At 37.6% G+C, this 26951-nt stretch overlaps 1 protein-coding gene across 10 annotated transcripts in view; it reads right to left on the bottom strand.

Moving 5' to 3' along the window:
* LOC105560215 (peripheral plasma membrane protein CASK) overlaps positions 1-26951 on the bottom strand; it is a 208148-nt gene that overhangs the window by 24780 nt on the left and 156417 nt on the right. For 6 of the 10 annotated variants that reach the window (XM_012009114.1, XM_012009117.1, XM_012009119.1 and 3 more), the window contains 3 exons: positions 10616-10804; positions 9876-10040; positions 9101-9175 (listed from right to left, as the gene is read on the bottom strand). In XM_012009114.1, the coding sequence (XP_011864504.1) occupies positions 9101-9175; positions 9876-10040; positions 10616-10804 (429 nt within the window). The remainder of the gene's footprint in view (positions 1-9100; positions 9176-9875; positions 10041-10615; positions 10805-26951) is intronic. The other 4 variants (XM_012009115.1, XM_012009120.1, XM_012009118.1 and 1 more) reach the window with 1 other exon arrangement.

The following is a 26951-nucleotide window of genomic DNA, read 5'->3' as shown; positions in this document are numbered from 1 at the left end:
ATTACCAAAATGTTACTGCTAATACAAATTTTGTAAGCAACAGACAATTTTCTCACAGAAACACAAAATAATGAAAAATTTTTGTCGCGACCCCCTAGAAATCTACCTGCGTTGGTAAGATACTTTTTCGAGTGTGATTCTCGAGAATATCGCCCGTAACGAAAGACAGAAATTCCCTCTTGCCGAGGTGTCCCGTGACGGCCGATTTTTCACGCGCCGCCGAATCGCGGTGAAAAAGATGACGCTAATTTTCCCGCGATGCTTAACGAGATCTACGGGGGAGAGTGCGATGGCGTCGCACGAGGACCGGGGCGCGTCAAGTGCCGACGACGATGCGGGGCCGCAATCGTTGCAGGACGCAAGAGCGACAAAACTCTGAGAGGGAGAGAGGAAAGAGAGGCATGTCGGACACGTGGGTGTGCGTATGCGTGTGTGTACGTCGGAGAGACAGAGGGTGTCCTCCCTTGTGTGCGACGCTCGTCGATTCTATTCCTACGGCGGACACGGACAAAAGATCGCGTTACAGGTGACGTGCGACGACTCGTGGTGTGTGTTCCAGCGGTTCATGCTTTATTATATCTTCGTACAATGCACTGTGGGGAGGGTAACAACGCCGCCGTTGCCGTTGCCGTCGCCGCCGCCGTCGCCGCCGCCGCCGCCGCCGTTGCGCTCGCCGATGCTGTTGCTGCTCTCGCCCTAAAGGTGTGCGACCGGGGGGATGGGGGATCCGAGAGTGATGGCTTCGGAAATGCAACGTGGTCGTGGGGGCAGGGGGGGCGGGAGGGGTGTGCTTATCGAGGGTGTCTCGCTTCCCGTGTAACGCACGAGATACCCCTGTTCACGTTCTATTCGTCGTCGTCGTCGTCGTCGTCGTCGTCATCGTCGTCGTCGTCGCGAAACGCCTTGGGTTACATTGTCTTATTCGTATCGCGTTCACGTGAACGGGTTTGCCGCACACTCCGCGGCAGCGCGGCGTGTTTGCGCCGGTGATTATTTAGCTCCTTAAATGCTCCTTTTTAACGTGACGGATACAGCACGGACGCACGAGACAGAGAACAGTTAACTTCGTAAGCTCGATATCGTAGATATTTAGGACCTTACTTGCCGCTCGACGATTTAGCGAAACGTTTATCGCGCGGTTATCAAAAATCGCGGCTGCCCTCCGCGCGCGGAGTCAGCTGGTCTATTCTTTCCAGCTGAACTTGCTGCGCCAGTTCGGAGTTTATCTTTCTCTTTCCAATGTAGAAGGAAAAGGGTGGACTCCCTGAACTGGTGCGGCCAGTTTCATTCAGCTAAAAAGAACAGACACAGCGTGTCGTAGTCGCGTCTGCTGGAACACGAGACGGTTCTCGCTGTGCCGTTTCATTCCCCGCAGTACCTCTGCAACGTAGGTGACAGTTAACGTTTGTCTGTCCCGCGTCCTTCTACCTTGCACTCCCGAAAGTTTAACGAAATTACGTATATTTCGGAAAATATGATCTATATCTATGCAATCTCATATACAGACATTTGTCACACCAACAATTTGAAGTATACATCGATAATCTGCGTATATATATGTATATCTTGTAACATCCATAAACTCCCAGCACATTTTACAACGCTTTACAAAATCTAAGTTCAACCAAGCCGTATCTGCACACCACGTATATATGTGTAGTATAGAGTGTGAGAGGAAATAGGCAATATATCACGTTCTTAACACAACTCCACTTCCTCTTGCATTTCTACGTGATGCATAACGAGAAGAACGAGAGGCCGGGCGCTACGTTAAAACACATGTATGAACATAAGCAGAGATATACAAATACAGAGTATTTACAAATGAATGCTACGTCACACCAAGATATCGAAATTATAATTCAAAACTGAGCACCGCACGCGATGTGTCAAACAATATATATATATGTGTATCGGCCGTAACATATACTTTGCTCTCTCAGAACCGCTCTCTAAAGGTCAATCAGCGGATTATCGCTGAGAACAGCTGAGACGTAGCCACTGATTTACAGTAATAAGCATAGACATAGTAATACTAGACCGAGCGTGTTCTCTTTTAAGCAACGAAGATTATGTAGAAAAGGATAGAAAGTAGGTGCCGCGTCAACCTTCTTCTTTTTATTCTTCTCGTTAGAGAGAGAAAGGTGGACGGCACCTTTCTATCCTTTTCTACCTGAGCTTCAGGTCTGGCGTCTCACGCTCGGTCTAGTATTACTATGTCTATGGTAATAAGTATACCACTGCGATTTTCAGCGGTATATTTGTAACTGCAAATCAGTGACTGTTCACTGTTTTCGGTGACAATCCGCTGATTGGCTTTTAGAGAGCGCGGTATGTATATATACACAACGGCTGTAGAAGCTACCAGCGATTATCGTCATTGCTGAGCGAGTCGCAAGATTTCTAAAGTGGATTCGCAATCTTTCGTCAGGTACAGAATACGTGGGGGGGAGGAAAAAAAATGTTTTGTCTATATCCAGGTACGAAGAAAGAGGGGAGTGCCCTACTTTGAAGCCGTCGTTATTGGTGCATTGTCTTACTGACGCTTCTGCGGAAATATCCTAAAGGTTCATCGGCAAAGGCGCCCGTCCGTTTGATCTTGCGAGTTAAAAATCAAAGTCCAAGTCGCGAGGCTTATGTTAAACAACGATCCAGGTTTCAACCGAGCCGGAATAGACGACTGTTATTTGCGATTTACCCTCAACTGCATGTACGGATATTTTTGCACGTCTCGGACATTCGTGGATAATGAACGCTACGAGAGACTTTAAGAAGGTGTTGCTGCGCATCCTTTCACGAGAACAGAATTAGTTCGCCGCGTTGAATTATCCGGGGAAGGCAATTGTTTCTCTGCCACCGATATCCCAAACGTTCCCTTCCGTTTGAACAGCGTAACAAGTTTCTTTCGCATTCATTCTTAAATTTCTGTTTAGAACATCTCAAATTGACGTGGGATTCTCTCTCGTTTCTCCGGATAATCCAGTAGCCGCGAGGCAATACGGTTCGCCAATAAAATTAACGAATAAAAAAAGAAAAGAAAAAGATTAAATTACACTGCTACCAGGCTTGCGCGTTATCTACACAGTCGCAAGTGAGTGCAAGACATGATGATTAACGAACGGCCCAGAGAGTTTTGCAGTCTCGACTAAAACCCATCGATCGACTTACACAGCCTTACGTGTATGCACTTATGATGCAGAGGGCTACATTGGCCAAAAAGAAAAGCGTCAGTTCGCAAAGATGTCCTTCATGCAGGTGAGGGTATAATGAGGGGTGTAACAAAAGCTTCCTTATGACAGAAACACAAACAACATTCCAACACATGTGGAAACGAAACGGTGCATTCCTTGTATACTTCTTTCCCCGATAAAGTGAGCTATCGTACTATCAATAACAAAGTGTTGTCTAACCCAACGTCGTAAGAAAAAAAATCATAGAGAGAGGGGGAGAAAAAGAGAAAGAGCCAGGACGAGAGGAGAGAGAGAAAGAGAAACGAGGGGGAGAGTGAATGGAGGAACAAAATTGCGAGAGAGCGAGAGAAGAGGGAAAAGGACTGAGAGGGAGCGAGAGAAATCGGAAAGAGAAAGAGCGAAAAAGAAACATGCACGCGCCGTGGACTCGAAAGCGCCGACCAAAGCGTTTTGTTACACCGCTCGTACCGGACCTTGTCTTATAGAGATACGGATTATATAATAAATATATATATATACTTTTTAAATATATATATCTCTCTAATGTGTATATTATACATTATTCTCTAACAACATCGTCCCGTTGCGTTTGTTCAATTAGGTCTCGCAACATGGGGCGAGATGCTTACGTCACACTGGCCTGCAATTCGCAAAATTCACATTAACCGGAGGTATGTCGCGATATGGCAGCCTTCCCATTTGCAACGTTAATCCAACTGATCCCGGTTAAACGAGCATCGTCTCCTTATGTTAATATTATCAGAGCAAATCACCAGTTACGCTTTATCTCATTACGGAATTAATGTTCGCGAAATTAATGTGAACTTTGAGCGGATCAGTGCAGGGGCCGTCTATTATACGGGACATATATATGCAACGCTGCAAGATTGACGTCACAATCGAACAAAATTCAGACTTCTTGCAGCTAAAAGTGAGAAGAATGCATTATTAATAACAATAGTTAAATCAAGCACACAGTTATGCGCCTCATGTGCCACACAATTTTAAATTTGCATATTTCCTCGACATTGATTTTTCTTACCGATTGCATCGCCGATTTTGCAGCGTCCTTGTACGTGACACTCGCGCACTGCAAGCGCAATGTAATCATCGAGAAGAGAGAGAACGTTATACGTCATGCGACTAGCATATTGCCCTATTGCCGTACAATTGCAACAATCGTAGGAGATCCGTTATCTACATAATGCGGACTGAGATAAGCAATTAGAGATGGCAAACATTCTTTTTACAAGTGGACACGCGAAGAAGGGTATATCGTACATCTATAAAGAGCTGTACATGTTAACTGCATATTGTACGTGCCTTTGACAATCTCTGAAACTTGAAATATGTACAACGTGCCCGAAGCACGAAACGCGCGACGCAGAATTGTGAGCTATGAAAATATTGCGAACGTAAAAGTCGTTTACTCCGTCAAGTGTTCTATCAATCCCGCAGATTGACCGAAGAAGCAATCATCTTACGCGTACTGATGTAAAATCAAATTTGCAACAACGTAAAAGCAGCTGTACCTAATAAAATCTTGATCCGGCAAAAAACTCTGTTTCCTCAATTTGATTTTATGCGATTTGGCGTTATGCTGAAAGAAATCTTTTTGTCTTGCGTGACACTGTTTGAATACCGAGAAAAGATGGCGGGATAAGATGATGGAAGGAAATAATATTTTCCGTCTTATAAGCACGAGCCATAAATATAACGTTGGTAGGTCATATTTCTCGGTACGTCAAGCAGCATCATCTTTTGAGTCTTTTCTTTGTTGTAACAGTAAAGGGTTAGTTGATTTAATCATTTTATATATTACTGTTATATATAAGTGCATGTGTATATGTCTTATAATACGGGCAACTGGTGAAAACCTCTGCAAATATCAACCACGTTTATGTATCTATTTGTATATTTACTAAGCTATCGCCTATTATTTCGACGTATTGTATAATGTTCAGAAAGTAAACAACAATTTATGCACAATGAAAACTGACTTGCGATTCTAGTTGAATCGAGGCTAAGAATTCGCGGCGAATTCATCGGTAAATATAAATTGCAGTATGCGAAGCTCTTTCCGCGCTTCAGAATTTATGGATAATATAACGATCGCGCACTGCAACAGTTCGATGATTAACGTGATTATGATTACGCTGATTTAACTTTGGAATTACTGGGTTTCGAGTATGATCTCGATTCTACTTCCAATTTGCCGATTACGCACATTGTGCGCTATTGCTCAAGATCTTATCTTGGTTCAAAACGACGGAGCGTGATTGCGAATATAAGGTGAAGTTATCCACGTAAACGTCTTTACTTCCAGCTTCGTAGAAGCACAGCTGGAACTTTACAGGTTTGGACAAACTCTCTCATCAAGAAATCTAAAATGTAATTTATAGTTACTTCATATAATGTACATATATCTAATATATAATTATATGAAGTATAACACACTATAAAATAGAATATATAATTCACAGGGTTGGGAAGTAACTCGTTACTTGTGACGAAGTTAGTCACAGTTACGTTTTTTGGTAACTCTAACTTAACTTCGTTACTTCCTCTCCATCTGTAACTGTAACTTTACTCAGTTACATTTTTTCGATAACTAGTAACTAATTTAATAGTTACATTAATAGCTACTTTATATATTTTTTAAACTTCCACAGATTACATTAAACCTTGCATTTGTCTATAAACGCCTTTCTCGACACTTTATAATTCAAATGCAGCTTTGATATTTTTATTTTCATTGCAAGAAAGTAAATGCAAAGTAACGATTCGTCGCTTTTGGAGTAACTATAACTGTAACGCGTTACTTTTCAGAATTGGTAACTTGTAACTGTAACTAGTTACCATTTTAGCGAAAAAACTGTAACTGTAACTGGATACTTTTATAAAGTAACTTTCCCACAACCCTGATAATACATAATTGCAGATATATTTTATATTAAATATATACGTATATACATATATATAGTCACTTAAAAAGTTTCATAAAATTAAAGAGCAAAGAATTATCGATTTTATTAAATCTTGTTCAGTTTCACAGTATTTTTAAAGTAGAGTCTTAAATATTAATATAGAATTACCAAGGAAATAGACGAGAAACATAGAGTCTCATTACATTCTCTTCTACGTTAAAATATTTATCTTCGAATAATTTAGATAATCGATTGCTGAATAAAATTTTATCATAACAAAAAATAACGTGAATTAAAATTGAATCTCGTTACCTTTTAGTTTACTTAGAAATATTTTGCTTGAAAATACTTTAAGATTGATATTCATAGTTCCCTTATGAATTTTAAATGTAGCAAACGTATATATCAAACGTTGAACATTTTTAAATTCCCGAAACTATCGGTCGATAAACGTTAACTTTTGGGAAAAATGCTGCTCACAGTGGTTTTGCTACAAACGAATCCAATTTATAAAATTTTATCCAATTCTACTCTTGTTTGCTTTGAAAAATAAAAATGGAAAAACTGCGCTGACAGATCCATCAATTTATTGACCCAAGTTAAATAAACTAGCGCCCAGCATGCCGTGACTCGAAAAGAAGGAAGGATAAAAATTTATAAATTGTACTTGCGGACTCGTTGTATTTGTAATTAGTCTGAAACGTAAACGTTCATAAATCATGGAAAGGAAAGTTCTTGTCGTTTGCTTCGAGAATTCTACGCTCTCCAAGAACTTGTTCCCTCGGATGGAACCTGTGCGCTAATTACTGAAACTTCAAATATGACCGGACATTGAACTATAGCAGAATATTCGTCGCCGAATATATGCAACTATTTCGAGAATATTGCGTTTAAGCTGGCACATATAAACCGCCAAATATCAGTTTCCGTTCCCTTTGTCAATGTTAACGAAGATTAGTAGCGAAACTGTGTCCAAAGTTACATTGTCTCAGAAATTTGAGGCGTAAGCCTTAATCCCCTTGTTTGTTCCAACAAATTAAAAAAATAAGTCAACCAAAAATTATACTAATATATTTTTGTTTTATATCCAAAATATAACGTAATAATATTATACAATTTTTTAATAATATATAAGAAATGAATATTTAGTTAACAGCCCTAGAAAGTATAACCCATTTGAAATACTACAACTTTCTTAACTAATCCACAATACTTTTCCAGTTATAATGATTACAGAAAAGAAATAGACAAAAAATTTGCACTTCATGACAAAATACGTTCGTATTAATAAGTTTTTTAGGCTCATTCCATGTATACATATATGTATATTCTATAAATATTAACTTGGTATAATGACTGTATATCAAGGTAAAAATATTGCATCACGAGGAATATTGCACATTGTTTTTCACGAAGTCGCTCTTACACAAAGCTCGCTTAAACTCTGGTTAATTTCAAGTAGATCTGAAATTTCAACTTTTGGAGCTTAGTGAGATACATTCGAACATTGGGAAAATAATTCCCAATGTTCCGTGGAAACATTTACCCTCCCGTTTACTTCGTTGCCGATTACACGGCACGAAAAATTTTCCAACAATGGATTATCTTGTACGTGACGCAAAGTGGACACTATTAACCGCATCTCTTCCGGCAAACTCCTTGTAAACTCCGTGGTCTTGGATGAAATTACGCAGGAAACTATATACGAACTGCAAACTATTGAGAAACTAATCGCATATCCCTCTGTTCATTATCCAAAACTTTCCTAATCGCAAAACGGATAATAAGCTGAGACTTCTCGCACGTTGCGTGAGCTCTTTAGAAATAGTACTCGTACAATGCTTTTCAACTTATGAAATATGAAATGTCATTACACTACGAAAGGGTGTCAAGTTTGAATCATCTGATCGAATTAACTGTGCCTAAGTTTTCCTTTGTGTATGATTATCCATAATAATCTACGTATATAATACGATATAAATTATTAGTTGTTTATCATTGCAAACTTTATTAGAAACATCAAAGTTTGACTTCGTAAACTAGAAGATCATAAAGGAAACTAAGGCAAACTATTTAATCGATTAATAGATTACTTCATGCTTCGAATCATGTCTCTGGGTTATAATCAATAAGGCCAGAGAATATTTCAAGAAATTTACAAGATAAATAATCCATGTTTATCGATTCCATTAAAAAAAAATGAATAGTTTGTAAGAATAAAATATTAAAAAAAATAGCTTGTAAGTAATTTCATAAAAACTAAATAAATAAATAAAAAGAAATTAAGTAAATAACGTGTTATAATTACAATATGTATATACTCATTATATTATATTACTTGAATCATCTTGAAGAAAAATCTTTTATTAGAGCACTGTAATTTTATAGAAATTTGCGTATCACCGACAAGTCATCATCACGCAATTAATATAATAAAGCGTATTGGAAAAAAGTCTAACATGCACAATTGCCAACTGCACGAACTACCTGCCGTAATTACTAACCATCGTAAGAACTACCTACTCTATAAGGCCTAGGTTTATAAGCAACTTCACTATCTCGATAATTAAATCAGTAGTGTCGTTGGAAAAAGGCATACGTTTTTGTCCCGTGGAAGATCTACCATTACGTCTAGAAGCAGATGTGCTTCTGGCAATTCTGTGAATACGCAATCTAACCGGGCGGACTACTTGATTAAATCAAGATCGATCGGAGAGTTTAAGACTTTCGCGATCGTAGGGCCGATAGTGGATTTAAGCGACGTCTAGGTGTGCTCTCGGTGGACGAGGAAGCGCTTTTAGACTTGGAAGTTTTTGGCGCCTTAGGCGCTTTTTCCTTGCTCGTGGTGGCCGCAGAGGTTTTCGCCGGTTTCCCGGATTTATTCGCACCGCCTCCAGAGCTCGCGCCCGTGGAGGCCGTGGAGACTGTGGGCTTACTAGACGCGATAGTGTTTTGGGGAAGGGTTTGGGTGTTGGGTCTTACTTGTACCTCGCAGGGGGGCGGCGCGCTCCTGTACGACGGCACGATCTTGAAAGTCACCGATCCACGTGCCTCCCGCTGTAACAGTCGAGAAAGAACGACTCTTCAGGAACTACTGAGTAAGCGAGGCAAGGGGCTGCTCGTTCTCTATTTAAATGGATCAATGATTTTAAAAAAAATCGATTTCCAATTATTTCCTTTGGAAACAGGATTTTCGCGATTTCAGAATTTATTCGATTATCTGCGATTTCTCATGAATTCTTAGTTCTAGTGAACTCGACATTGTCCAAATCAATGAATTCGACTTTGTAACAAACTAAGAGTTAATTAATAATACAGATTTTATTGCAAGCAGCGCTTTCTTCGGGGCGAGACAAATAATATATACATACATTTATATTTTTTCATATAGTATAATGTGTATTTATATATTATAATAGCTTATAAATTTGTGATTTCCGAATTGATCTAATTTTGTCATGATTTTCGATAATTTCGCAGGAAGTCTCAAAGAAAAATTACTTTCACTGATTTCCAGTGATTTCCTACGATTTATTTTGGAATTTTGAACCAAGTAATTCAATGATTTCCGAAGTCAACAAGACGATACATCATTTGTGTAAAAGTACAAAATTTGGTGCAGTAAAAATATGAATCTATCCGATTAAAATTATATTTATAGTAAAAGAAATAATCATTTCGACGATCCAACTTGAAAGAAGTTTTAAAATCCACTCGCGCAGTTACGATATAATAATAATCTTACGATGATACTCACCAGAATCTTTTGCAAGGCATTAACGGATTGATTCTGAACCGGTATACCGTTGATCTCCCTGATCTCATCGCCGACATGAAGAGTGGCTTGTCTATGGATCATCCCACCGTGCATAATCCGCGCCACGAAGCATTGCCCATCCTCATTCATTTTCAACGTGATTCCCTGGAAAGCGAGCGGAAAATGCGAAATAAATTAAGAGTGGTAAATGTAAATGTTTTACCGATAATAAAATGTTAAGCATTATTTTACGATAGCGCGTTTTAAGCACGGCGAATGCCGCGTTAAGCCGCCGTGCACAGGAAACAATAATGCAAATTCAAATTTAATATTCTCGTGACAACAAGATTATTGTTTCCCATTGTACGTAGAAATGTGGTGTTTATTATTAGTTGCAAAGTAATTCTACAGATAATCTTTCGAGTAATCTTTATATTAGATTCTTTCATATTTATGCAATAATGTGAAGGAATAGCCAAAATATACTTTTCAAATCGCACAACCTGCCATCTCTCATCAACATCTACGTCGAATCTTTATTCTGACGTTTCGCTAAAAATTTTAAGTAAATTTTGCATGAGAAATATGTGTGTGTATCTATGTATTTGTTCTCTCGTTTCATGTAGAAATTATGTCACGGATAACACAGAGCCACCCGTAATGCCACACATTTTAAATTAAAAATACCGTTCTCGTACCCGCCGAAACGGCACATTTCCGCAAATTGCCTCGCTACTCACCATCGGCTCATCCGTGTTCTTCTGGAATTGCACCAGTCTAACACGAGTGATTTTCTCATCTAAATCGCCGTTTTGTCCCTCGAGATCGTCGCCGCCATTCAGATACGTGAGGAGCGGCGGTGGCGTTACTCTGGTGGCTTCCTCGCCGTACACCTCGTGACCGGCAACGTCGTGGGCTTGTAAAAGTGCCTGAAACAGATCAAAGGAAATTGCAAATTAAACTTTTAGCAAATTAATAAAATTCATGAGGCTCTCATGTGACAAACACGAAGGAATAAAATCGGAAGAGCCGTGACAGGATGTCAGTGTCTAAATAATTCTTATGTTAACTTTATTACGAAAAATATAACCCCTCAGCCAGGGTTTGAACCTTCCCTCTCACTAGGCGGGCGTCTCACCAATTCGACCACCGTGGCATGTTAGTAATATTCATCGTAATAAACAGTCTAACGTTGATTCTCAAATGCCACATATCGTGACAGTATTCGAAACGAGAATTGCACCCAGAAATAAGTATCGTTGAAATCAAACAAATTTTCTTTAATTTCCACCTTACTAGACATTTATTTAATTTCAAAGAAATAATTTTTTTTACCTTAACCAAATTTTATTTAATTAAGACTGGAATCTCTAAGAGAATTCATATCTATTTCTTCAAATCTAGCAAATGTTTTAGTAGAAGTAAATGAAAATTTAGTAGATTCAAAGAAACGTGATTTCAACGTATAATATTTAATTTGTTTAACCTAAATAAATCTTTTATCTGGGTGTACGCGCCGACTTAAATCGTCAGTCTTAAAACACAGTACAATCATATATCCCCATTATTACTTTCCCTCCCGCCCAAATAACTAATGAAATTAAGAAACGCGTATTACGTCTGCGTAATTTAACAAATTTAAAAAATTCACAAGGCTCTCATGTGATAAACACAAATTTGAAGGAATAAAGACTATAAAAACTTTTAACGTTTTTTCGTATCGCAAGATCACTAACTCGCTGTTGCAAAAATATCTGTTTTACCCCCATTTGCCCGGACTACGTTACAAGCAACATAAACTAATTTGTTATTATAAATAGCAGCTGTTCTACGATAACTAATAAGTATGCACAGCTTCCGTATGCAGATACGCTTTATCCGCGGTGGGAGAGTTTTACGTATTCGTTAGTCGTGCAGTTTACATTTGCGGTGTTGTCTCACAAATGAAATCGTTCAATGTATAAAAAAAACAGGCATGCAATCAAATTTTGATTGCTGATTGCATCCCTTCCGCAGAACGTGACCTAAATCATGTATGAATGTTTAATCTCATTATCGGTGAACACCAGATATTGTTTTAAAAAATTTTTAATATTGCGTAAACGTATCGTGTGCATCGCACACAAGTACGTCGCAAGGAAAATTGAATTTTATACATTATACAGAATACCTCGCATGCCCGATAGAAAATTATTTCGCGAAAATAATTTAATCCATACGGTTTTACAAAAGTGTGCGATTATTTTATTAATTGTTAAGCGGCGTAATATGAAACTAAGTGTCTTAACGCGATGAGAGTTGTATTTCTCGCATGGAGAACGCATATCGCGTGTAAGTAGCGATATGCAGGTTTCGGCCGAACTGGAGGAGCGTAAAATATGCATTTTAATTTACATTTAAATTATCGGCTTTCATTAAAATTCAAATGCAAATTCTGATTTTAATGGCGGGATAGTATACACGATAAACAAATAAACGATCACGTTCTACTTTACAACGTATATATTAATAAATGTACTTAAATCGCGTTGCCGTAGAACACATGTTCCATTCTTATTGATGAATATTTTAATAACAAATATTTTACCGGCGGATATATTGAAATGGAATTGTTCAGTTTAACGGCGCCGTGACAAGAAATGTCTTAATGTATCATACGTATATTTCGTTAAGACAATATGCACACAGAAAAAAGAAGTGTCAGATCAACTCTCATATACTCAAACGCGTCATGATATATACGCAACAATCTATAATCTTCTTAGAAGCATTTAATAATCTTACATTCCAACAATATTATATTCTTATTTAAATATTATAATTGTCACTTCAAGAATGCATATAATTATTTTGACAATAGAATCGTTTTAATTATTATAATCTGATTTCAAAATATGTTATTTTCTATCCAATATATTGTTTCCTTTCCATTCAAGAAAATTATTTAAAAATAATAAGCACATATTTTTCGTGATCAAATTATATAAAATTGTTTCAGTTAAGTAATTTTTCCTTCCTTTAACGTAATATAATCTCATTTCAAGATTTTCACGTTGAAACTAAACATATTTTTAAAAGAAGAATATCCCTTTTTCTGTGCAATATTTCATAATCTGACAGCTTTTTGTTTAACTTGTTAGGCAGAGGTATATTAAGAAATATATGCACCCGACACGTACAAATAGCTAAAAAAAAGGAGAGTTCTTCTATAAAACTTACGATATTTATGTCGACTGCACTGAATTCGTAATAAATTTTCGTAGCATTGTAAAGTAATAGCGAACGATGCAAGAAGCTGATTTTTCGGGTACTGTATCGCCGTTTCAAATTCACCTAACATGTGCAAAGTAATAGATTTTTCCTTCTTATATTCAAAGATCTGTTTCTCTTTTCTTTCGTAAAGAAAAGCGAAGCGACATTAAAATAATCATGCTCATCTTACACAGTGAAAAATGTATGTTGCATATTAATATCGCAGAACGTACACACTTTGTTTATCTTGTAAGTCGGATTTACCCTCAAAGTCAAATCTCGCTATCGGGAATAGTCGAAATCCAAATACACTTCCTTATTTACTGAAACTTCAGTAGCAGTTATCGACGCATACTAGTACGGCGGATTAGTTGAATAGACACTTTACGGGCGATCGTAACTAAATTCGGTGGTTTAATAACAGTATTCGGGTTCGCTAAGCTGTAGTTGTTCGGTCGATCAAGCTTGAACCTAATCTGTTACGACCCCAAAATTGTCTCAGACGATTCGCTTGTGCTGCAAACTTGGTTTGAGGATTGTATGTTGCTTTGATACGCTAATTACATGTTTGCATAATTCTCTGCCGGTTAGATTCACTTCTGTTCGCTCTTTCAGTCCTACGTTTCCGCAGAAATTTCAATGTACGAAACGGTACGTTAAAAAAAGTCATTTTAATATCACTAGATATATCGACTGATCTCTTTCGCAAGGTCGTATCTCGATTTTACACAACTTTTCTGTTTAAACGCTCATTCTGGTCTCAAACGAGCGTTTAAGCAGAGAAACCGAAAATTGCGTAAAATCGAGACACGACCATGCGAGAGAGATCAGTCGATATCTTCCATTCCGTTTTAGGAAACGCGAACGTATCTTTCTGTATTCGGCACTAACTTCGTTTAAAGATAACGTATATTGCACGCGAAAATTCGCTTCGGATTAAGGAAATGCTTTGTTCATATTACATATGTGAAGGATCCTCGAAGGGACCGCAGACGAGCACTTCGTCCAAGGACGAGTCTCGCTCACCTGAAACGCGGCCAAACTCGTCACCTGTGACCCAGTTGATAGCAACGACAGGTCTCTATTTCTACTCTCGTGCGCATCTATTTTATATGCAAATAGCACACGTGAAAAAAAACATTTTTCAGGTATACGGCGACTATAGAGTCAAAAGGCCAAGAAATATGATAAACGTAAATTGCTCTTTATGAAATGCATTATGCATAAAAGTAAGTACAAGAAGAATCGGCTAAATATATAAAAGATACATTTTTTAGACCGGGGATGCCTGAGGTGTACTTTTAAGCTAATTTTCGAGCAGACTACTATATAGAAATTATAGATCCCGTCGCTATCATTTCACAATTAATGGCAAGAAAAGGGCTGCGTAAACCATAAATAATGCATTAATCTTAATACGATAACACATTTTTGTCCTTTTGTTGCACCATCTGTTCGGCGAAAGCGCAGCTGCATAGCTAATTCAAGAAAAACGGGGACTCTTTCGGTGGTTTTCGTTCGCAATGCCGTTTAATCGAATGCCATTAATTACATTAGTGCCATCGGATATTCATTAATTAGGAACAGCCAGGGCAGCGGTGTCCATTAACGGATTTTTTTTCCAGAAATCTATTAGAATTGTAAAAAAATATTGGATAATTTAATTCACGATTGCGCCGAACGCGTGTATTATATCGTTCATCTTCATCGTAGAGTCCTCTTTCTCAAGAATCGCCGACAACGTGCGTGTCAAAGAGGCCATTATATATTCATATACGTCATCTTACGTTGAAATTGCGCACTCGGAATGTTTTCACTTGAAAAACGTCACATTACCATAATTTCAGAACGCAGTAATGCATAATACATACGTAAATGTTTCGTACGGTATCCGTTACATAGCTTCTCAGCGAACACTCGAAACCGTCTCGCGATTTTCTTATGAGGAATGCCAATGCGTGAAAATATTTGGGGCGAAACAGCAACTCGGAAGTCAGAGCGCATCCGAAAGTATTTGTCAATTCAAAATATTTTGTTATTCGAACACGGTAAGTAAAGCTTAGAATTTCGCACGGAACAAATTTATCGCAAAACAAGATCTGTGTTTCTCGCGATTGAAGTGACGATGTATGATTTTGATATTTATTATCTCTTGTAACATCCATCTTTAGCAGTTTCATATGTACGCAAAAAAAAAAATTCGACATAATACCTCGGAGATGCGTCGAGAGGTTTAAACTTTAGCTTGCATGATAACAACGGAAACCTGTTAATGCAACTTTATCGTACATATTAATGCCCGCGCGCGCGCGCAAGCTTATGCAAGCCGGTCCTTGGATTCGAGGATAAAATAATATTGCTCCATGGAAATTGGAGTGCGATCCGCGGCTGTGGCATCATTCGTAGTCCGGAAGCCAATTCATCGGTCTACAATTCCGGGAGGGTTGCATGCGGTAAACCGCGGCTGCTGGCTGCTTCAATTGCGGTACGTATAAGCTCCGCGTTAAAATATATAATCATTCGTCTTGCGCGAAGGCCGAACAAATGGTGCGGACGGATGCGGCCGGATTGCATTGGCGTGATAAAATTCATTCGGGCCGATTCATCAGCCATTCACGCCATCGGCATGGGTCGCCGGCTGTAATACGCGCGAGATGTGTCTTTCGGATAAAATATTCCCGCCTTCTTCGAAAAATACGGGAGACGAGGAAAGCGTTAAATCGACGAGGGAAGCGACTTAATCGCGGGATTCGGAAATCCGATTCAATTATCGTTTAGCGACTGAATATCCGCGGCTATTTCTGCAAGGATAGTTCCCTCTCTGGGCAAATTAAAATTCAATTATACGTAAATCTGCTGCTTTCGTTCTGCTGCCTGAAAAATCACTTTGGATCAGAGGATTATTAAAATCTATACAAAGCGCCCCCTCAAGATCAGTTCCAGGACTATTCTCATTCAACCTTTGCGGTTTCTCTTTGTAAGTTCGGGAATCCGTTCTTTTTCGACTAATTTTATTCGTCATTTTCATCAGTCGAAGAACTTGTAAGTTTTAACGTTACAAATTAATGAAACTGTACATGGCTACACTATAAAAATTTATTTCGAAAGATATCAAATGTTATCAATCTTGAAAAACCGATGCAATAAAAAATATGTAATTGCACTCCATATAATTTCAAACTTCAACTGAATTGGAATTTAAATAAATTTCAATTTGACATTAAAATATTCAATATTAAAAACGTGTAAGAAAACGGTGTTTAATCAAAACTTTGGCTAAGAAAAATTTTGAAAAAACCAATATCATTTAACTTGATCTATTTTCAATTTATATTAATTAATGTGCATATATTATATAAAGTTTCGCTCAAATATACTTCTTGAATTTGTTGCATGTTTTTGTTCGTTAAGGAGATTAATAAGAAAACAAACGGAGGGCTGAAACAGTTGTTTCATACGTTAATTATTTTGTGTATCACAAAAAATAATTTTCCGTTCGGCTACTGACGCAGCGTAACATCAATATTTTCGATTCTGCAGGTATATACATTGTGGGAAACGGGCGACGCGATATTTATCAGATTTATCTCATTGTTCGTCAAAAAACAATCGCGATCGAAAACAGCTATGCTATTAAAGCAATTGTCGATGTTTTCACTTGGATATTTTTTTTATTGCCTGTTGTACAAGTAGCCAGATATGACGATACCGCATTCTAGATGGAATAGAGGCTGATAAAATGTTGCGGAACAATTTTTTTTTATTTGCATGTAAATGCATTTACGCGCGAAATTATGGGATCAGTGCCGGGCAGTCGTGTTTAATAGAGCGGTGAGAATACGGATCACTGTCGAATTAGCGTCTTGGTCGAAATGTCCCCGTGGGAGCATCATTTTCGATCATGCGCCTACACACAGAGTCATTGATTATAGGTACCTGCCAATTAACACACAAACGGTCCCTGTTGTCAAGCATGTACTCGGCGATTGTCCATTGTTACAAACATTATTCCCTTTGGCTACCTACTATTATCACTGCTGACCATATGGATACATTCAATGACCTTTGGATTATCCCAGCCAGTCTCTTCACTGCTAAGGTGTTTGTAGTGAATACAAACGACTTTCACCCTCCTCTTCAAGCAGCGCGTGTAACCATTTTCCTTGTTCACCATGGAATGGTAATAGTGGGTCGATAATAATCGACTGTAATTGAAACAAATTCAGTCGTTGACAATTCAGCCTAACACATCCCTGTTTAAAATAAAAATAGATAGGATATCATCGGATTACATTAGATGAGATTTACATTGAAACTGCATGTAATCTAATGTAGTCTGATCATGTTCTATCTAATATTTTCAAAAAAGGGATAAGAATTGATCGATCATAGTCGACTATTTTTACGACTACGATTCCGAAAATCGCATTGTAGACTGTAGAGGATGCTTTACACGATATAATAACGTTCTTCGATGTTTTCGGCGTTTCTTCTTGGATCGTAAGAGGAGCAGAACGGAAAGAAGCGCCCCGAGAGATGGGGTTCGACGTATTCGCAAAAGTACCGAGTGTCCGCCGACTCTGACGTAGAGCTCGATTCAGGCTGTCAGTACCCGTTGGTTTTTGGCGATTTATTCCAGTAGATCGGCTCCGGCGAATCTCACCGTCGTTAAATGTGCTCGGGACGCGACGAATTATCGCCCGGCGCATGGACATGCACGGCGCCTTCCTCGAGCTCGCACTTTGGCTCCTCAGCCGCTCACAAGTCAACGCGGATCGATATTGAAACATATTGGGAACGTATTTACCTCGCTTTGAACGAGAAGCAATTCGAACATCGTAATAACAATTCACGGAAGAAAACCACTTAGTCTTTATTATAGAAGAATATTATGTAGGAGAAATTATATACAGAAGAAATAATATTTATATAGAAGAAAAACGACTTAGACTTGGATCTTGCGCGCGCACTCAATTCTTGCAAAACCCGATTAAACATTTTGATTAGAACACCATTGCGTGATCTTGTTGCGCTTATAACAGAGCCATTAGAACCACAAGTATACCTAGAATTTGTTTTTAGTGTAGATATTTATGCGCGTTTGATCGAATTATGAAATATACCAAAAATTGCCACGCCTATCGAGTATCGACATTATTACTTCGCGCCATAAACTGGCGAGTAATCCTACGGCGCATATAACGCGCCGTAAAATCCCTTCATTTGCGAAGCTGCAAGGACGATAAAATTCCTATTATACTTAATAATTGGGCTGTCAGCGCGCCGCACTGTCAACAACTGAATTTGTTTCTCAGCGAGACGCGATACATGGAGGGGCGCATATAGCGTTGATTTGCAATTTAGTAACGCCGCTCTGTATTCGTCCGGCTCCGGTTCGGTGGTCTGCGTGGTTATTTATTAACTTTTTTTTTATCTTCCACGCCCCACTTAATTTCTCTGTCAGCGGCAGAATGAATAAAGGCGGTATATACGAGGCGAGGCAAGGACCGGGCCTGACCCCGGCATTTTTAAGTACTTGCTAATGAACCGGTGTCGTTAAAAAATTTATTATTCCACCCCCCCCCCTGCCCCCGTGGAAGCACTATTGGTTACGATCGACGCAGCTCGATAACGAAGCGCGTTTCAGCATCCTATTCGAGAAACATATTGACATTTGCTTTTCACACACGCACACACACACACACTCACACACAGAAATCGCCTCGGGAAAATGTCTGGTATATGTTTTAGATAAAATAGGAATAAAATCAAAGGATGTTCACATTTACAACTTTAATGTAAAAAATATACAAAAACACTTTTAGGTTCATTTTTCATTTGTTTCGATTGTTTTTTTATATATATATATATCCATTATATTCGTTTGTGTTTATTACTCAATAAATTTCAACGTGCGGCATTTATATGATGGATCTGACCGCAGTATTATATGAAATTACAACATTTTCACGTTGATATCTGACAAAACACGACATCTGCATCAGCTTAGCAAATATTGATGATTGAGAAATTATTTAAAACCAAAATATTTGCCAATATAAAATAATTGCAAAGACCCTTATACTGAATGGCTTTGTTTTATACATATATTGCACATATGAAAATACATATACATATAATATCTCATTATACACATTATAATATCTATAAGTTAACAATAAACGTTAAAGAAATACGGCATGTAAACGATGCTTATCAATAATATGAAAAAAGAATTTAATGTAAGTAAATTGCAATTGATGATAAAATCAGATCTCGATCAATGTTTTCAGATCAATACAGCATACCGCCATTTCTCGACGATGATAAGAAAATAGATAAGGATGGGGCTACTTTTTTTATCACTTTACGTTTAGTAATCTTTGGCATTTTAAAAGTTCTTGATGACAATGTTGTTCGCGTCGGTACAGTAACTTCCAATGTTTTGTTAAAAGTATCTAATATATTTTGTAGGGATGCGAGAGATAATAAAACGGATATAACATGTCTTAGAGAAAGAAGGTTCTAGGAGCTTTAATTTAAACATCTTGCGGAGCTGAGCGATATCGCTAATTGTAAGCGCACTGTCTGTGGTGCACGAAACGCTACAGAGCTCGTTATCTGTAAACCGCTTGGAGAATCTCGATATCGCGGCTCGTAAATTGCGCGAAGTATTGAACAATGTTTTTTAACTTTGCGCTCTAAAATGTACTCATTAAAGTACCTGTCGTGTTCATTAGTAATGTTAAATTGCAATTGTACTTTGCACATTTATGTACAGGATATGTTGTATACAGTAAAATTAAATTGCGCTTTCTGCATTCTTCTATAAATTGCAAAAGAGAGATCAGACTTACTAGAACTCTCTGTTCAAATAATACACATACTTCCCCTTACAATTTCGCTCGACGAAAGTGCATGTTGCGAAGAAGCCATTGAGGTAACGCGAAATAATTATTGGTATCCGCTGAAATAGTTACTCGTTACGAAGAGATTCGCATTGCTCTAACATACCTTTTATCGCAAACTCCATTATTAATTTCATTATTAAATTTCTCTTACAAAGTATCGTTGGGGCGCTGGATTAAATTCCCGCGCAGTCCATTCGACATAAATCCGACCGCCAATTAGTATACGTCTTGAAATAACAGCATGTAAAATTTTTCATATAACTCGTTACGGGAAAATCTGAATATGACGGCGGACGGGAAACTCGAGGAGTTATTAGAGCGTACATGCAGGTATGCAAGTCAGAGAGAAGTCGTGGAATTAATTATACGACACTATGAAGCTATCTTTGCAATCGTAGTCGAATAACCGGAATTCCTGGGATATTTCGGAAGCAGAGGATACGGTCGGATCGAATGATAGAGAGCGGAAATGCTCTCGTAGTACGCAACGACGCAGGTGCATCACGAACGGCATAATGTACTACGTGGCTGACTTCCGTTTTGTTTTGTGCACTCAGAAATATACCCTCCAGGTACATATATCAGTTATGTAGCCCGGTTATGCATGTATGCGATAATACGATGAATATGAGGCATGAAGCTCGCGAATGCCATTCGAAATGTCCCGTTTTTTTGACGTTTTGCCAACCATCTCTCATCGCATTATATCATTCTAAAGTTTTGCAAGCTTGTCGTTTTTTGTAAATATACCGGAATTTTTTATAAATATAACAGAAAAATTAGAGCAACACGTCGATGCGATGCTTCGTCGATCGTTTTGGCATCTTTAAAACGAAAAAGTAAACGACTTAATACAACATCTTCGTATACAAAATCAAAACGTTTGTGCTATTATTTAACGAAGGACAAATTGTTACAAATTAAAAATTGATCATTGCTCAGTAGAAATTTGTACAAAACCGTTTCTTATTTTTTGCAACGTTAATTTTCGATATTGAATATTACGAGAAGACGCAAGAATTAAATATTTATAGAAAATATATAATATATCTAATTCTTAAAAAGAAGCATGAAAACGACTTAATAAAATTATTTTTTCGTAAAAAATTTATGTTTGAATTCTACTTTGTCTTTCTTTCCTTGCGCGCGTTTTAAGAAAACAAATTATATTCTCAAGAAAATGAAATAACAATTTATTCGTGGATACATATGGCGAATGCAATATTTCCGAGAGAAATTTAATTACTTGAAATTCAGTTTCCTTTTTTTTTTCTAAAATATTCGGGACTAGCGAGTGAGAAAAACCGGGGGTGTAATCCGCTGGTGAAACGGATATTGTGTTTCGCGCCACGAATTCGAAGCGACGAGCAGCTGCACATTACAGATGCAGTCTGTGTGGCGGAAACTGATGGAAACCGTGATCTTTATTGTGCACAGTACGTTTTTCGTGCGCCGAAAAAAAGTGTGTGCAAAACACACAAGTGGCACGCGGGTGGTAAGGAATCTCGCGGGGTGGAAGTGAGTAGATGCGCGTATGGGCAGACGAGGTGTATTCCTCGCCGAGGACGAGGAGTACTACATTCACCGTGGTGGATCAACTTCCGGCTTTCAATAAACTTGCATTGCGCACCTATTCAGAGCAAACCATGTATGAGAGTACACCATTTCCCCGTATCCTATTTTCGAGTTTACCAAGGCATACGGCAGTCGCAGCCACCGTACCCGCCACTACCGAGATATGTCGCCGGGAAAATTAAAAGCTGCAACTCGCGTGTACTTAAAAAGTACTTGAAAATAATAGCTGCCCCGCGGCACGCGCATAACTAAGCGGATTATTCAAGAGTCCCAGCCTACTTCTAGATATTGCGGGACTGTATTTTAGTCCGAGAGAAGGGGATAAATTGCCAGTTGGCGCAAACAAATATTAAACAATATTAGCGAGATTTATTACGCAAGTCGACGTTGTATAAACACAGTTATTTATCACTGTTAAAATAGTAAAAATTCTTCCAGCTGGTTCATACGCGCGACGAGATAACTCGTGGCAGTAAATAAATCGTTCGAATCGACAAAAAAATTTCCCATTGTGACGCAAAGCTAGATGAACAAGCGCACGCCGTAAAAAATTATGTAATAAACTTAAATTATCGCAAGATAGTTCACGGATGAATATTTATATTATAGAGAGATAAACAGTTGAATGATGAAAAATTCTTGCCGACACAATGCCAATAGTAACTTTTCTTTTAAAAATATTGCATATTTCCCGGCAATGCAGTGGTAATAGTATCCAGTAGTAATGCCTTCTTGGCGATTTAAATGGCCACGGTAGCTACTGGCGCTGAACATAAAATGTTAAATATTACGTCGTTGAGTAAAGTTGCTAAAATTTATGTTTTTAAATTTTTATAGCTAGAACCGTGAAACCAAAAATATAGCAGTGTACAAGGATATCATTCTCGGAGAAAATACCATATATTGATACAATACGTTGAAACAATTAAAAATTATTGCCTTCGTGAAAGATTTCATAAATAGATGTTAATGTTTTCTCCGCTGTTGCACATTTGTTAAGAAATAGAGGAAAGTCCTCTATTATGAGATAGGATTCTAATACGAACATAATAGCAGGTTTTCAATGTCCATGTTCAATCACATATCTTTTTCGCAACGATTTCACAGTCTAACAATGAATTTTTCACTAAACCAATTTTAATCCAAGGGCAATAAATTCATGGTGGAACCAACAGATGACGCCTATTAATTTAACAGAAACTTCGCTATCTCATATCACGAGCCTATCTCATAATAGGGGACTTTCCTCTATCCCTTTCCAAAAAAGCGATGTTACCGGCGTGAATGTCGTTAACATCGAATAGTTGAGACCTCTTTTCCGCGATGCCGATAGTTTTCTCGAAGTGCGATATGCTTAACTTCTCTTTTAGATTCGCGTCATGCTTCAGCTCGCATGTAAATTTTGACACTTATGAAAAAATATACTTAAAGAAAGTTAGAGACTAACCAAAAAGCTAAAGAAAAGGAAGTTAAAGTTAAATATCTAATTGAGTGAAGGGAAATGAAAAAAAATCTTATTCTTCTAATGAAACACAACGATAACTAATCTTCTTTTTGCAAAGGTATATAAGATATTTAATTATTGACGCTGTTCCGCGATGCTGATTTTCTCGCTTGGCTTTGTACCGCGAGTAGCTGTTAGTGCGGAGATCATGTAATATGTATTTTGACAGTGTCAACGTCAGATTACGTCTTCTTTAAAAGAAGAAAATCTTAATGTGTAAAGAAATTAATGAATAAATTAAATAAATTAAAGCCAAATAGCGCGCGCAATGCTATTTCCAATAAAGTATTTAATACCAATTTATATTACTATTAAAGTAAATAATTCGATAATTTGCCCATAATAAATGAAGATTTGCAATTTAGAAATATACATTTGTATATATCAACTGTTGAGGTAAAATCTCTAATTTTAGTAATTAGGATTTTAAGTAGGCAACGATTTTTGTTTCGAAACATTTTCTCAATTGAACAGAATTAATCGTTAATTCAATCAATACCAATAAGTCCGCAAAATAATACGCAAAACATAGTAACAGTCACGGAACAAAGTAATGTAAAATATTAAGTACGGAATTTTCCATTTCGTAGACGGGACAACGAATTCTCAACGTTTTTTTGTTGTTTTTCACTCGGCGCGGTGACGTAGGCTGTTTTTGCGTGCCATCGTGTGTACACTGAAGGTCGCTGCGCTACCACTCGCTCGCCGAACGTCGAGCCGGCAGGCAGTGGCGAGAGTCGCTCCGTGCGTGCTATTACTTTTGCGTTATCGATTTCCAAACGCGATCGCGATTAATGTGAGGATAAAAGACTAGTGATTTGTGCACGTTTATTATTAACAAGTAACGTTCATCGACTGAATATTATAATTTGTAACGAAAAATGATTTGCACGTTCAAGCGGTGGCTTTTATCAACGTAGATTTCACGAGACTAACTCATTTAAGGTATGAATGTAAAACCGTGGTAATTTGTCGCGATTGCATCTCGTTTACGCACCGCGCTTTTAAATTATTTGTCGATTTCGTGTAGTCTCCCATTTTCGGGAAAAGAGAAAGAAATTTGTGCGGCTTTGGCGTTCGCGCTGTAATTTACTCTGTCGTTCTTCGCAACTCGAACAGGTAGGAAGTAGAGAAAGTCCCTTATCTCGCGTCATTACATTATGTAAATGTAATCGAAAATGAGCTCGATTAACTATTGCAATTAATAACAACTATTTATCGCTGGAGATTTCGCTCGCATAATTCACTTCGAGGATTTGATTGAATGACAATAGAGATGGTGAAATATCAAAAATACAAGTTGTTAGTTTGAATAACTTGTACGACAGAAAGTCACGCGATATTTGTTAATAATATTTCGTGCGTTTCGCGGTATTTCACATCGCGTCCGGGAGTGCCCGAAATTTCGCGCGATCGATGATTTTTGCGAGTGAGTGTTGTGCGAGTGCACCAAGGAAATCTGAGAGGAGGAGGAGGCTTGGAAGGCATCGGACAACGATGGCGCAATCGTAAGGTGAGTGTTTTAGATTTTTACATTATTTGCTACTTGTGCAAAATAAAGCATCTGATCTCAGTTTTTGTTTTATTTATTCGAATGATTTGAACGAGGATTCGAATAAGTTACAAAACGAAAGTATAACATTTTGTAGTTTATATTTGAAAGGAAGAATTTTTTTAAGTATTCTATAATTATTTTAATAAATACCTATTTTGAAAAATATAAAATATAAAATATATTTAATACAATAATTTCGATTTTACATTATTTTTCTATATTAATCGTAAATATTTTTGTATTTTTACAGTTTAACGTATATGGTTAACGATGTACAACTCTGCTATTGCGAATCGTATCAGTGAGTTATAAATTACCTTTTATTTTAAATTGACGTTGCGCATGCAATACCTTCTTTGCATGTACACAAATTCTTAAAAATATACAATGCTGAACTACAAACTGCGCGCGCGTTTTATCATTTCTAGTTTATTAAAAAATTGAATAATGTATTTATCTTAAATGTATCTTCATTTTACTTGCTTTCCTCTATTATTATAACGAAGCAGAAAAACATTTGTTTTGGGCCGATTAGCGAGCAATTGAGATAACGAAATTATTCAGAAAAGAGCATTTAAAGGAAATTCTCAGAGAAATAAAGAAATAATATGAAACAATGAAGAAGGAAAGTCTAATATTAGTATATAAGAAAGGCAAATAATTTGACTTGTTAAAAGTTAATAAATTAAATTTATGTTTCCATGGTATTAGTTTACACTTAATTAGTAACATTCAATATTGGATGACAGGTGTTGTTGCGAAGTGGTGTTCGTTTCAACGAAACATAAATATAGAGTTACGATGTAGCGTAAATATGGAGATATAGAGAAAAGGCTACTAGTGCGTCTACCTCGCGATGGCTACTGAAACTCCAAATTGCATTGTAACTCGAAATTACAATCAATTCAGTCTAATAATGTCCCAGTGATACGCGTAATTAGAACCTGGAAATAATGTAAAATGCATTACCAATTCAATAAACGAACTTGTTACTACGTAGTAGAGCGAATAACATTTCTCTTTCGGACTACGCTGGATCCACATCCGATATTAATTAGTTGAGTAATATAAAGGCCGGATTGTGTATGAAGAAAAATTTTAATCGAATGAACCTGCGGACATAATTTTACAAATCGCGAATTTATTTGTCCGGCAGTAATTAATATTCGCAGAGCGTGTTTTATGTGTCAACGTTTTAAAAATTATGTCACAACACGTTAAACGTACGAAAATTTCACATTCCTCAGCAGCTAGTTTATTACAATTTTCCAAAAACTAATAGGCAGAACGAGTCAATTAACCAGAAAATCTTAAACTGAGAATTGTATAGTCATTAACATATTAACTTGTAAGATTAATTACGATACAATGTAATCAATGTGTGGATAATCACAATTAAATAACAATCTGCCGCTCTGCATTCACGCAACGTTAATTTCGTATTGCGGTATATGTTAAAATCAATTCATTTCGGATTGTCACTCCGACAGAATAGCGTTTTTCAAATTTCTTTCATCGTGCGCCGAATATGTGCGGCCGTTACACCGTTTCAAGTTTTGTCACCATCGGTTTTGTTCGTGACCTTAACGACTTAACCAATTAGATGAAACTTTGTCCATGTATTTACCGTGAAAACAAAACTTTTCTATTCTCGCTGACAGGGAGAAACTTGCTCGCGGGCACGGCCGGTTTTTTCGTCGCGGGAGTTACCGAAACAATCGTACGGTGTACGAAATTGCGAGCGCGGACAAGTTGCTGTGCAAGTATTTAAGTTACGAAGGAACGAAATGGTAGAAAAGGCTCGGCACTGTACCTGTAAATTTCGCTCTCAAACAAACGTCTGGTGCATTTTAAAATCACGATAACTCTCGCCGCAATTTTCACCGCGTAAGGAACTGCGAAGCTGTGGTAGATCATTCTCAGATTATCTCTCTTGGAAAGTTGGAAAGTTCGACGTGCACGATTCATATTTCAATATTTGATCTATCTCCGTAAACAATTATACGTTGATGTTGGCGGAAACACTGAATAGCACCGTCACGCATTTCTGAATTCGAAAAGTTAAATATCTCCATAATTTGTACTGCTGCTCAACGTTAGATTTTATAACAGTAACTCAATATTGTTCTTGCCACAGCTAGAGTCTTCCAAAACAGAAGTACAATCTGAATTATGTAAAATTTATCGATGACTTTTAAGAAGTGCGTAAAAGAACAAAGCATTCCTGTATTCCTGTAATATGCCAAAGTCTCGCAAATAATTAATCACTTATACAAAGT

This window comes from Vollenhovia emeryi, unplaced genomic scaffold (assembly GCF_000949405.1).
Source record: "Vollenhovia emeryi isolate VEMERY1.0 unplaced genomic scaffold, V.emery_V1.0 DF939236.1, whole genome shotgun sequence".
Taxonomy (NCBI): domain Eukaryota; kingdom Metazoa; phylum Arthropoda; class Insecta; order Hymenoptera; family Formicidae; genus Vollenhovia; species Vollenhovia emeryi.
This window is presented reverse-complemented; position numbering and strand designations above follow the sequence as displayed.